Source organism: Pseudopipra pipra, chromosome 4, assembly GCF_036250125.1.
Source record: "Pseudopipra pipra isolate bDixPip1 chromosome 4, bDixPip1.hap1, whole genome shotgun sequence".
Lineage (NCBI taxonomy): Eukaryota > Metazoa > Chordata > Aves > Passeriformes > Pipridae > Pseudopipra > Pseudopipra pipra.
The window spans coordinates 25,877,785-25,892,296 of NC_087552.1; the positions used below are offsets into that span (position 1 = coordinate 25,877,785).

The 14,512-nt window shown below is 38.1% G+C and overlaps 1 protein-coding gene across 2 annotated transcripts; it reads right to left on the reverse strand.

The window, feature by feature from the left end:
• Positions 1–1,393: 1,393 nt before the first annotated feature.
• Positions 1,394–13,847, reverse strand: BDH2 (3-hydroxybutyrate dehydrogenase 2). Of its 2 annotated transcripts, none has more exons than XM_064652021.1 (10): positions 13,759–13,847; positions 12,237–12,317; positions 9,293–9,371; positions 7,239–7,335; positions 6,603–6,711; positions 5,369–5,429; positions 4,608–4,721; positions 4,010–4,068; positions 3,228–3,320; positions 1,394–1,981 (listed from the first exon to the last, which is right to left on the reverse strand). In XM_064652021.1, the coding sequence occupies exons 2-10, from the start codon at positions 12,306–12,308 to the stop codon at positions 1,928–1,930; spliced, it is 738 nt and encodes a 245-aa protein (XP_064508091.1). In that variant the 5' UTR covers positions 12,309–12,317; positions 13,759–13,847; the 3' UTR covers positions 1,394–1,927. The 2 variants fall into 2 exon arrangements, with proteins under 2 accessions (XP_064508091.1, XP_064508090.1); XM_064652020.1 differs by having other exon boundaries at positions 13,729–13,832.
• Positions 13,848–14,512: the final 665 nt, after the last annotated feature.

Here is a 14,512-nt window from a genome sequence, read left to right on the forward strand (position 1 = left end):
ACTCAGAAGCATTTATTCTTTAATTCCTCCCTTACATATATATGTATTTGATGTATATGATTATATATATGAAATTACACATATAGCTTCATTCATGAACTAGATAAATGGAGCTGTGTGCAATTGTTAAAGGTAACCATCTTTATAGGCAGTAAGCCCATGTCATTCATGTTGGGTTTAAGTATGTTAGCGAAACAAATACTTTTGGAATTCAGGTTACTCATTGCCTTAGATCTCTGGGTCAGGATCTATGTTTTTTCACCAGAGTATAAGACTTTACAATAATAGGTTTCTGTTTCATGATCAAAGCTACCATATGCTACCACAACAAAAACATCAACACACACTCTTGTAGAAACAGTCCTTTTCAGAGAAACTTTGCCTTGTGTTTTCGTACAGACTGAATTGGTACTTGTGAATAAAGCATAGAGCACCAAAGCGTAGCACCAAGCACACAGATTTTACAGTATTTGTCCAATATTAGTGCATCATTTTGGGGAAGAACATATTGGCTCTATCTAGAGTGGTAAAATCCACTCCTTTTGCTTTTGTGCCAGAAGTCAACCATATTCATAAAGATCCACCCATGTATTTAAGAACACTTCTCTCACATATCCCCCCATCCATGCCTGCTAAAGTGACATCCTCACATAGAACTTTCTGTACATGAAAGCAGGAGAGAGGAGATACAGTAATGATACTTCCAAGACCGTTTTAGAAGTGACCTATACAATTAATGAAACAGTTCTGGTCTCTATTTCTCCTATTTTGTACTAGTTAATGTACTTATTTTATAACTGAGTGTATCATTACATGTCTCTCTGCTCAACACGCTCTAAGGTTTAGTCTTAACCATTAGAGCAGGCTCCTCTCCACCATTTCTGCTTCATGAAGACAGTGCCTAAGTGGTTACGCGCTTAAACAAAAAAACTCTCCCAAACTCCACAAAGAGGCCAATTCTCTTGCTTCTAATGGTAATCTGTTGCCCTGCCTTTTGCATTACTGCTTTTCCAGATTTCAGCAGCCTAATTTGCCCAAGATCTGGAAAATGGACATTGCAGTTTCACAAAACAGCTGTGCAAGTACACTGGCTCTTTGATGTGTATGCAGGAAGTTTCATGTGCTCAAACACCACATATCTACATGTTTGACCATCTTGCAGCTCCGACTTTGGATCTATAAGTGTTGTCAGGCTTGGAACATTCTTTTCAACAATTCAGACTGTTTTTCTACAGCTATTAGAGTTCTAAAATATTTTGTTAACGATAGTACAGAGCAGAAAACTACTTACTTCATAACTTGCAAAGCAGTATGTGCTTTCAGCTACAGTTTGTAATTAGTATGTTTTCTTATTATAGAAACATCTGGTACCAGTAAAAAAGTGATTCAAACATTCAGATCTTCAAATTTATTATTATTTTTATTTTATTCTGTTTAAACCATACTTAGTTCAGGACCCATTTGGCTGATTTAATAGTTGTTGCTCCCTTTTATCTGGATAGTCTGTCAATGCTAGTAGAAAATCTAAATGTGAATGTTTAATTTCCAGATACTTTGTAAGATGAGAATAAAGATAGTATTTGATTCCTCTCACTCAGATTTGCTTAAAACACAACTCAGACTTTGTACCTTGAATAATATTTTTGGCCCTTTGAAATCTTAAACATTAAACTGCTGTTCTTTCATGTTTTTGGAACTGCCATAAACTGAAGCCACATGAAGTACATTTTACTCCAGTGTTTCACTGTTTAAGGAAAAGTGAATCCGTAAGATCAATCTAGAAAGAGTAAAAATGCAGCAAATAGCAGTAAAAACACAGCAAATTTGTTTGGAAAGATATCATGTGCGTGATCTAAATCTTTGCAAGAAACACTATCCTCACTTTTTGCCTTTCATGGTATAAGTTTCCATTTGCAGGGAGAGTCAATCACAAGCTCCATCCTCCATCGATGATTAGTTCATTGCCAGTCACGTAGGCAGACTGAAATTACATAAAAGAGAACAATCATTGGAACTAATTTTTCATGGCTCTTAATTACAGGGAAACTCTACTTCTTTAAATTCAAAAATCTGCTTTCTTTTTGTACAAACACTTTTTTTTTGTTTTACAAAAATGCCTGAATAAATAATAAAATATCTCAATATAAACTTTGAAATTGAAGCCTTTCAGTTAACTCAAGGGAGTATTACAAAAGTATTATTAGAGGCATTGAGATGAGAATGCATCCTCAGTGTACAAATTCACATAAGCTAGACTTCAGATATCTTACCTATAGGAATAAATGCCTCACACTATGTTGTTATTAGCTCTGTTCAGCTGAGCAGAATCTGACTAGGTCAGGCAATAATTATGAGGAGACCTAACTGAAAATTTAGATCATGCAGAGAGTGTGGTAAGCAACTGAGCTGTTGACATTCTTCTCTATGCCAGTATTGAAGCATACTGAATTTACTGAAAAGCTAGAATTCTGTCTATACATGGTTGAAAACCCTATAAGCAGATTGGAAAAAATTAGTAGTGTTAAAAAAAATACTAAAACCAAGATGAAATTGAGAGACAGATTACTGGTAGATAGCAACATTAGGACTGAGTTAAATCCATTAAAGTATTTTGACATGCACATTAGGACTGCTGGACAAGTCCAGAGGAATCCAGTCCAGTTTTTGAGACATAGTAAATCAATAGCAGATGGAATAACGTTGATGTGTGCTCATTAGTGTTGGTGGTATTTGCAGTGGTCATCAAGAGTTTGGTGTATAACAACCTCAGTGGGTCTATTGTTTTCCTTATGCTGAAAGGGCAGATTCACTCTGAGCATTAGCTAAAATCTCCAGCAGTTCTACACAAATATTTTGCCCTTGAATAGCAAAGGTAGGTGATGACTACTAATTCTACCTCCTTAGAACATGATCTAGCCATGGTGAAAGCTTGGAAAAAGAAAACAAGCCCATTTGTCCTACCATTCAAGATGATCTGGGGTCAGTCAATTTGCTCAGATGACATGAAACCACCAGGCTATGGTACCTAATGCCTTGCAATCCCTGTCAACATTCAGTACTTTTTGTATTGCAGGTTGAACTCAGTAAAAGATGGTCACACTTTTTTACTTTTCTAATAATCCAGCTCAAAGACAATATAAATCATTCTGAAACAAATACTCTGTACTGTGAGGCAGCAAAGTAGCGTGGGGATGCTCTGATGGGACATTCTGTTGTTCTATACTTACTTCATCAGAAGCCAGGTACACAAAGAGATGGGCCACTTCTTCAGCAGTAGCCATCCTACCAGTCTTCTGTCTGGCTAGAAAGTCTTTCAGTGCCTGGATATACAAGAGCATTTGGTATATCAAAAATAAAAAAGCAATTATTTTAATCTGTTGACATGTACAAGGCAATATTGAAAATAGTCCTCTAGTCATAACTTTCTTTTTGTGCACTGAGTAGGGAACTTACACTAGAAAAATATAAGATGAACAGTGATGTGAATTTCAGGTTGAAAAAAAAGTATGAGACAGCACCTAAATCTCTGCTTCCAGAATAAAGGCAACATATATTCTTCTTCCTTTGGTGGTAGATATTCCAGGTGCTTCAAATGAGAGCTTACAGTTATCTAGTCAGTACAGTTAAGCATCCCAAATAATGTTGAAATGCATAGGCCAGAATGCCCTTTCTGGCATGGTTTTGCACTCGTTTGTGGCTGCCACACGCCACAGTAGAAAATGTCCTCTACTTTTGCATTGGGTACTGTAATCAATAGTTACAATTGCTTCCAAGGATGACAGACTGTATTCACTAAGCAATAGTATCCTTCGGAGTCATTTTAAGACTGTGGAGTAGAAGCTGACCACATTATCAAAGGAGACACTACTGTTAAGTTATCCATGGTACTCTGAAATCAGGGACATTCTTGAATATGAACAGAAGTGCCACTATATATTAATATTTTTTTTTTTTAAAGAGAGTTAAACATATGTGTGCACAGGATCAAGCTAATAAATTGCTTTCTCACCTGTTCTGGGTTAGGCCGGGCTTTGATTCTCTCCTGTAAAGATGGTGTGTCAACAGTTCCTAAGCAAAATTTTAAATTCGATTTTAAAAATCAACTACATCAGCAATCATGACAAAAAAATGCAGTTTATTTGTTCTATTTTTATGTCTTAATGCTTATGTGTAACTTCATAATATAATTCAGGAGAAAGACTGCAGAGCTACCAATATAGCATAAGATTCTAAATTTCAATAGAAGGCAAGAGTTTTGAGAATCAGATTCAATAGTTTTCTGATGGTTAAATATGGGCCAGACCATTTGCTAGCCCTTGCCTGCTCCTGACTTCCTAGACTGTATCTTTGAAAACAAACATTCAAATACTGTGTAACATATATATAAAGTGCATATACTTGGTTAACAGACTAAATATACAGCTTAACCACAGAAGTAACAACTTTTCTGTATTAAATCTCAGAAATCTTTCAGGCACGTCCTGTTCTTTTAGACTGCTGGTAAATTTAGTTGCCACTGGCAAGTCTATTCTCTGTTAATAATGCCAAACTTAATCTGGTCTTCTAGTATGTGCTTCTAGTTTACAGAATAATGTAAGAACACTTACCAGGACATATGCAGTTGCATCTGATGCCTTGTTCAATAAAATCAGCAGCCACAGACTTTGTTAGCCCAATAACTGCTGCCTTTGAAGTACTGTATACACACCTGTTCACAACTCCTAACAGAAGGTCCGTGTTAAGGCAGCACAGAAAGATGGTTAAAAAAAAAAAGAAAAAGACAAGTTTGTTCAATAAGCACCTGCTTCTGGACTCCAGAATTTCCTGGAGCACTTGTATCCTCTCCATAAGGGCAGGCTAGCTAGAATGCTGACTGCCACAATTCTACTCAGGCATACACCAGAGGAAGGCACACAATCTTTCAATAGTATAAGTTTGGGGAGTAGTCTAGAAAAGGTAACAAAGCAACAAAGATTTAGCAGCAGCAGAAACCCATCTGTTAGTCACCACCAGGCTTCCTTGGGAAGCATAGCTACAGCACTTAAGTAATTGTTATTTCTTCATTGTTTCTCTGAAGAAAATATGCAGCAAGATATCACTGGAAGTAATTACTTTTTAATTAATAAAAACAAAACACTGAAAAAGCTCAGAGATAAAGATCTTGGCATTTCTGCAATTTTCCATCTGTTTCCTTGCATGTATATGAGTTGATTTTTCTATTCTTCTATTTTTCTAAATGCATCCCTCCACAGGATTTAGAAAGAACTTTGAATTTAGAATGTCCTCTTAATTCAGGAGTTGTGCAATGTATACTTTGCATGCCCATAATTTTAAAGTTTTACGTAAGAAACTCTGGCAAGCTACTGACCTTTGATGCTGGATGCCACGGAAGACATATTTATAATATTCCCAGATTTCTGTTTAAGCATCTGCAAAAGAGTACTTATGTCATTCAAATGCAAACTGTTATCTGCAGGTTCAGTAAAATAGCCCACATCAACTCACAGAACAGCCTTATGTGCAATTGATACTCAGGGTAACGAAGCCTAACTGTCATGGATAAGTGCCATTGACTGAAGCAGTAAAGCAGAGCCTGAAGTTCTCACTGGAATTCTCTTAAGTAATGTCAGGATTGGAGACTATGCCAGGAAAGGACTTTTTCCTAGATAGCCACCTCTGAGAATCATGGCCCTCTTGTCACCACAGTAAGTTACCCTATACAGACATCTGCTCATGCCATCTACCAATGCAGCAATTCACTGATTCCATTCAAACCCTTTTTGTTTTGGAGAAGATTAAAACACAATATTCTCGCACCTTTGAATTGTAGCTAAATTTCTTTAAGTTGTAACCTTTTCTAGGCATCCTAAAACCTGATATGCATGAAATTGTTAGAAAAAAACGAAACCTACTTTGAAAATTAAGTTCAGCTAAGAAAAAAAGGAAACCACCACCAACCAAACCAACCAAACAGAAAGGACTGGAACAATACTGAAAAAAGTAGTTATCATCCAGTCATGGTCACACTTTCCACATCTGGCCTTTGCATTTATAGGAATACAAACACCTTATTCAATCTACAGGATTTTGTAGACCCAAACCTAGTTATTGTGTCAAAAAAAAGTGTCCTCAAACTGTTAAGATTCATCAAATTGTTGTTCTGCTATAAGCAGCATGTTATCAGTGTCACTGAATTGCTTCACAAGATAGTTTCCAGACTTCCATAAAATTAATGTTAATATACATTATTTATAAATATTTTGTAGCAGTGGTATTGTGCAGTTGTGTGCTGTAGTATAATGTGGTAGCACTGTATTGCAGTGGCTCCCCACTGCTCAGCGTTTGAAGGATTTTAGTTACAGATTACATAAGGCAAACCCCTGAATTAATCTTCTCTACCAGATCCTTCAGATAAATTGTCTACTTAAAAGATTATACAATGCAGAGAATGCTTTACAGTAGGATCACTGTAATCTAAGGGCTTCCCTGTCCAAAGCTGCACCCTTGCATTTTTATCTCAAATCCCATGTCGCCAGAGTGGCTAACTTAGACTTCTCACACTTTAAACGTAGTGCAGCAGAGACTAGGCAATCAAGCCTTACCTTTGGAAGGAATGTCTTGATCATTAAATACATGCTGCGAACATTGAGGTTCATTGTGAAGTTCCAGTCTTGCTCCTCACAGTCCAGAATGGTTCCATGATGAACAAATCTGGAATAAGTCCATGAAGTAGATTACTGTCTCTAGTTTACATTTCTGTGGCTTTTTATGCATGTTTCTCCATCACTATTTTGCAGTAGTTAACTCTTTCAACCTCAAAAAGGAGGGACAAGAGGTCTTTAAAAGAATGCAAGTAACAGTGTATTTCTTGTGATGAGTAAGTATCAAGGACACAAGGCAGACTCAATATGTGCAATGAAATACTTAGCAATAGAAAAAAATAAGTAGAGCACTAGAAGACCATCAACTTTGCTCACTGTTGTGCTAAGAGGGCCAAAGCCATCAGTATAGGGTACCCACAGAGTGAGGAAAATGTAAGTTCAAGAGCCATTCTGTCTTGTCCTGGGTAATGTGGCTGCACACAAAAAGTTCAGTTTTGATGAAAACACATTAAAGTTTGTATTAAAGTTACAAAATCCATTAAATTGAAAGAAATAAAATGCATTGAAATAACAGAAAGTACTTCTGGAGGACAGGGAAAACTGGGAAAAGAGTATTATCAAAGAGAAGGTGATTACCCTGCAATGTTACAGAGGACGTCAATCTTTTCAAGCTCCTTGGCCAGATTTTCTATCTGCTCCCTTTTGGTAACATCCAGAACCCGTATTTGAATGCCTAGAAAAAAGAGTGTATTTGCTTCAATGCACTTGACTAAGGATCAGCAGATGATTTTTCTGAAGTGCTGAGAATTGCACTTACAATTCAATTCAGTGAGAACTACACTTGATCATCAAGTTAGTGCAATGATTAAACTGAGACAGCAATGGACAGCATGTCATGCTATTTAAAATTTCAGGAGGGAATTAAGAAGATCAACTGTTTTCATTGCCATACAGCATCTCACAAGCAGATGAGCTAGCATAATTTACCATAAAAGCATTCCCAATAAATTTGAATTCCACTATACTTCCAAATGGTAGAATTACAGAACCTATATAATCATAATAAGCTTCCATGGTCAGTGGCATAGGATAATAATTATTTGAAACTAGTTACACGTGTCATATACACTCACAATCACATTACATGCCATCTTATCATGTGTAGTTGACGATATTATGAATGAACTTTATATAATTCAATTAATGAGGAAAAATGATTTCGCATAAATAATTATTTTAAAATCATGAGGGCAGTCACACTGGAACAAGGGCCTACAGAGGTTTATGAGGAAATTCCACCCTTGGAGACGTTCAGGACTTGATTCAATGCAGCCCTGAGCTCTAACCAGAGCCCCTTTGAGCAGCAAATGGGACTACATGGCCTCCAGAAGTCTCATTCAACATACATGATTCTATAAAATACTGTAAAGTTGTCTGTAAAGCATCTGAGTGTCGTCTAAATTAAGGGTGAATTTGATTTGAAATGGATAAAAACCTGTTTCTTTTGAAGCCAAACTGACAAGTCCATGAACAAGCTTTATATGTGTTAAATGATGTAGACATTTTCGAAGAGATCTGTGTATAATGATGCAATCAGACTACAGGCTGGTTATTAACATCACACTGGAATTACCTCTCCTGGATAAAATTTAAAGACCACAACATGCCAAGTCTTGATGAATTACGGATTGACTAATCATGTGTCTAAAGGATGGAAATGGCTCTGAGTATAAGGAAAATTACTTCTTTCTTTGTGAACATACTAGCAGAGGGAGAAAATGTAACACTTTCCCAAACACCCTGAGAAAGAACCTGGAAAGCCCTAAAGTTCCCAAAGAATTACAATGGGATTGCTTATGGTTAATTCTAGTCAGTAGAGATGGATGTCCACACTGAAAGCTGTACTGGAGAAAAGGTTTTGTGTATTTTACTATCACCCTGTAATAAGAATTCATTAAATCTACTTTCTTCTGTCAAATTAAGTTGGAAGCATTTTCAGTTGTAAAATATATTCAAGTCTTATTTTTTATTTCATTATGGAAAAAATATTTTTTAATGTAATGTCCCACTTTTGTCACTTATGATTAGAAATACAGCTATGCAAAACCTGCTCTTGAAGTATGTTCCTGTGGTATCAGTAGGAAAGCAACCTTCAGACCTGAACATTTGTACAAACAGAATAGGTGTATCTACTATTGGTAGAGTGAGCTTCTGAAGACATACTAATTCTACAAGACGACAAGGAATGCATTAAAAGGATAGCTAAGTATGGAAAATGGAAATGCAAGGCACTAAATCTATCTTCTTGTATAGCTGGATGTTCTAGTGATCAGAGAAAAGCATTCCATGCCTTCCAGAGTGATGCACTTGACAATCAGCCTAATGATGCCAAAAGGTAACTGAAATGGGTGCCATTCTGGGAAACAAATATCAACTTCTGTGACACAAGAAACTCAAAGTTATTCCATATGCCTGGAATAATAGTCTGTCTGATATGCTGATGTTGCAAAATTTTACATGCTAAATCTCTGCCATTTCACACCACAGAATAAACCAATGCCAACATGTAAAGAATTAGTTTGGATATTTTCCATTTTTTTTCTGGCCTTTTGAAGTTTTCCTGTCCTCAAATTACATTTCAGACAGCCTACAACAAAACTTGGAAGAGCTGAATTAATGCCTACATTTACCTGGATATTTCTCCAGTTCTTTCAGCTTGGACTCATTGATGTCTGTAGCAATGACTTTGGCTCCTTCTTTAGCAAAGGCCTGAAGAATACAAGAAAAGCAGTTTATATTTAGATATTCAAGATCTTATCAGAAATAAAATCTGTTTTCTTCTCAGGTCCTTTTTGGCTTAAAAGTTGGCCAAAGGCAGCTGATCTTACACTTTTCATGATGGGCACAAGAAGTCAGGGAGTACTGGACACAAATTACTACACATCCTGCCGACAATTGAGTAACTATGCATGATATAAGACAGACTTAAGATCTTTTCTCCTTACAGTAAGGAATCCATAAATAAAGTGTAAGAACAGTAACCAGACTAAGACAACTGATATTATTTTGGCCCTTATTAGCTGCACTAGTAAGCACATTATGAATGTAGGGCTAGAATTGTCTGTATTGTTGGATTTAAAGGAAGTTATGGGATTTGACAGTTAAAGGCAGAAGCCATAAAAAGGGAATGGTAGTATTTAAACTTTAACAAAATCTTTTGCATCCAAATCATTGGAATAGAATGATATTAAAAGCAGCATGACTTCTCTTTGATACTTAACCAGAGATATTCCTTCATTCTTGATGGTCCCCTCAAAACCCACTTTCTTTGTATTGCGATTACTGGCAAATCAACAGCTATCAAAGTAACCTCTGTGTCAAAAGTATGCTAACATCTTGGACTATAGCCCCTAATTCTTAAAAATAAGTGTCTCAAGTGTAGCGTAAGAGGATAGTGGCATTAAACATACCAGCCTTCCATGGCTTGTTGGGTATTTACAAACTGAAAATATCAGGAAGATTACCTACTCCTTGACTGAGCTATTTATGTAAGAGCAAAGATCAGCAGTTGTCTTCTAACCATATGCACGAGAAACTAACTGGTCTGGCAAAAATCCTACTCACAGGAGATTTTCCTGGATTGTTGATTACATTACAGAGATACTGAAATAACTTTACTGTTTTCTTTATTTGCTATGTTAAAGGGAAGTAAGCAGGAGGACTGATCAAAAGAATTACAAGCTAAGTGGGAAGTTAATATATCTATTAAATTTTGTTTAATAGTAATCAAACAAAATTTGTAAAGGGTTTCTTATAGTTGCTCATTGTGAACAATGTTGTAGCTTTGTTCTTGTTAGTATCATGTAGACTTGGCTATGTCAACTCTGAATATAGATAAAATGTCTTGGCTTTACGATGGGGGATCGTCACAGTATTCAGCTTTAGACCACGAAATATCATCCAGAACAAAGCAGCAGAGATACTGGATTAAAGGTACAGACAGTACCAACTATCATCACCATGGTTAGGCTTCATGAACGAAGATTTGGGAAGGACTCTACCCACATTTGCTACAAGCGTGCTGGTGGCTAAAGAGGCCAGTGTGAGATAGACATGTCCGGTTGTAAAAGGCACAGCAGAAAGACTCCTTGTCGGCAAGACACAATTCTTTCTGTGTTGTCTTTTCGAGGGTGATCCTGCGTGCGTTCTCAAATGAAGCAGCAGCGTTATAGATAGCATGTCTCCAGACCTCCCGATTGGAGGCCAGAGTAGACCAGCGGTGAAGATCAATGTAGCCAAGGCTGAGATGTTGTTTCAGGGAGTCCTTGTATCTTCTCTTTGGGGCTCCTCTCATGAGGCAGCTGGTGGCAAGTTCACCATAAAGCAAGATCTTAGGGAGGCGGTGGTCCTTCATCCTTGAGATGTGCCCTGCCCAGCGCAGCTGTGTTCTCAGCAACATGACCTCAATACTTGTGACTGCTGCCTGTTCTAGAACAGATGTATTGGTCACATAATCTGACCAGTGGATGTTTAGGATTGTACAGAGACAGCGTTGATGGAAGCGTTCTAGGAGTCGCAGGTGGTGATAGTAGATGACCCATGATTCAGATCCATATAAAAGAGTAGACAGCACTGTGGCTCTGTAAATGCTGATCTTTGTACTTTTCTTCAGGTGTTTATTTCGCCACACTCTTTTATGGAGTCTTCCGAAAGCTCTATATGCCTTTGCTAACTTGTTGTCTATCTCTCTGTGAATCTTACCATCTGAGGAGATGAGGCTGCCTAGGTAATTAAACTGCTGGACTGATTTCAGCTCTGATTCGCCAATGGTGATATGAGGATGATGGAAGTCTTCCTGAGATGCAGGCTGATAGAAAACTGTCTTCTTCAAGCTGACTTCCAGCCCAAAAAGCTCAGCAGCCTCAGCAAAGCAGGATGTTAAATGCTGCAGAGCTACTTCTGCATGGGCGACGAGGGCATCATCGTCAGCGTAAAGCAGCTCACTGCCGGCGGCTATTGTGCCCTTGTGGGAGAGGAGAGGAAGAACTTGGGAGTGCAAGAGGTTTGCCAGTCCAATTTGGGGGAGAGGAAGGGTGTCAGACAGATTGTGGGGGTCCCCGGACCAGCGGGAGGGCAGGGGGGGCAGTCCTGTATGGAGTGTCGCGAGTGAGCAGTGCGAGGGAAGATCTCTGGTAACACAGTGGGGTGGCAGAAAAGTAGGGAGTGAAAGGCTTGCCCTAACCACTTTAGTGGGGAAGAAGCCTGTGTGCCCCTATGCGGTTGCGAGCTATGCTGGCGGTGGTACATGCCTTCGGCAGGGCCTCCCATGCCAGACAGGTCAAAACCAAAGTACCAACCATATATTGTTAAAAAAGCAGTTGCAGCTGTTCTCAAATCTTGCTCTTATCCTTATTTAACATCTCCACTCAGAGTTGAGATTTTCAGAAATTCAAACAGCACAAAGCCTGCATGATACAGTATAGTGGATACATTATTCCCCAATTTTTTCAGTGCATAGTTCTAGCTTCATCTATGGTTTATTAATTCAAGAGCAGGTTTGGTGCAGGTGTTTTTAGACAAGCTAGCATTAGAGACCTTGCTTAGGTGCAGGAGAACAAACATTTTCCAACTCACTATAGCAGCTGCTCGCCCGATGCCCTGTGCTGCCGCAGACAGCAGGATGATCTTCCCATCCAGCCGACCCATGGTGCCCACCTGTGCAGACAGGAGATGTCACAGAAACTTTAACAAAAACATGAACCAACCCCTGGAATTAGATGCAAGTACATTCCAAAAACTAGACGTGATCCAGAGTGTACCTCTGCCATCACAATTGTCCTTTTTGGCTGCAGCATGACCCTCAGGGTTCTGAGGGGCACGACTGCCGCAACCTTCTTTTTTTTTTCCTCATTTTTTTTAATTAATTATATATAAGGACCTCAAAGAAAAACAAACCCAAAAGGCATTTGATCTCAGGAGTTAGGCTTCATTATAACAATAGCTTGTAATCTAGTGTTTCCACTGCCCATTGTGTACTTAGAAAGTAGGTCTTCCTCCTGTTTCTCTCAAACTACAAACACTTCAACTTCCTATACTGCAATAAATTCCACACAATACCCTGGGGTCTTGGTATCTGCTCTGAATTGTCTTCAGAGTCTTTCAGCACAGCAGATTCCCAGTTCCAACGAAGCAGGAAGGTGGGAGGGGAATGAAGCTGTCTTGTTTCCCCTCTCTGGCATTGCTTATTCTCAGGGAACCACAGAGCATGCCTGGGGCAAGTGGCAGGGAACTTTTAGGAGTTTCTGCCTTAGTCATTGTGTAGCAGCCAAAAGGCAAAATACAGCTCTATTCTGCCGCAGTGCACACATTCATATGCTACGTTAGATTTAAAGAAATAAAGCATGCAAAGTTGCAGACAAACAAGTGAAAGCAAGTGTCATCACCTCCCTTCTGTGGATTTTTTGTTATTTAAGGAGAAAATGACTTAGTAGGATGTTTCAAAGAACTGCCTAAAAAGTAAGGTCACTGTGTTCCAGTCAGAGTGCAGTTTCTTACCTGGGTTCCCTATAAGTAAAATTATCTGCAGTTTTATAATCCTCTGAGCAAACTTTGTAGCTATGAATGTAAAAAGTTGTTGTAAGAATATACACATAAAAATATACACATGAAACCAACACACCAAGTTCTTCACTGGGAAGACAAAGGTACCTTAATCTTCCTTATGTTAGCAGCCAATGCTATATTCTACAGAAGCTCAAATCCATGCTGTGACTCAGATTACCAAATCAAATTTAGTGTTCTACGTCTTAAGTCAGATTATTAATTTCTCTTATTTGCATCAGAGAGACATTGTTTTGTCAGATGTTTTTCCGGACAAAACTTGGAGCAAAACTGTTTTCCTGAAGGTTACAGGTTCAACAAATCAGACTTCTGAAACAATGTAACTGAAAAATTCTTTTCTTTCCAAAAGCCGCCTCATCAGTTCAATTACTTCCCCAAATCACTGTAACACATTGGAAGCAAAATGCACTATAAATACATTTTTCAATACAGCAATCAGGTTTTACCAACATTTGTCACAGACTCTGTGAAGCACTTACAAATAAACAGTAATATAGTCACTCACCAAGAGATCTAAAACTGCTCCGTTACTGACCTTTGTACAAAAGGAAGTTCTACAAGTTTTTTACTGTGCTTGTTGGTATTTGTGTTTCCTATACGAACGTAATTTCCTGTTGAAACACTGAGATGCTGCCATCTAGTGAAACCTAAGATTTTAAAAGTGCAGTTTTTCTCCTGCAAAGGAAAGGACAGAAAAGGATTGCCAGCATTAGCTTTCTCTTTCCCCTAAGGAATTCAAGAGGTCAACAGGATTCCCACAAAAAAAGGCCACAAACCTGTTTTTCCAAGCAATCTCTCTTTAGCAATATAAGCTATCAAATTCCAAACTAGGACAACAATGAAAATATTAATCGTGCCAACTATTGTTAAACTGGTGATTTACGAACTTTTCTTTGGTATCTAGCGGTTTAATTTACATTTGTTAAAGCAGAGTTAATATCACCAGACTGAAAAATTCTAGGACAAAGTAATTTAGTGAGAAGCTCACACCAGACATAAAGCTACCCTGATAATATTAAGAAATTTGGTGTCCTGCCTAACCTTTAGTTAGTTTGTCCTCAGAAAAGCCCCTTCTGTGGATAAACTGGGACACACATACACAAAAGTTCAGTTTATCCTGTCTTTCTGCTAAACTATGATAGCTTTCTAGGGCTGTCTAAATCAGCTCCCCAATAAATGAAATCTTTAATGACTGTTTTCTAAAAGCATTTATCCTTCTGTCCCTAAGGTTTTGCCTCTGAATGCAGACACAGACCTGTTGCAATAAGCTTCTGCTTTTTTTTTTGCTC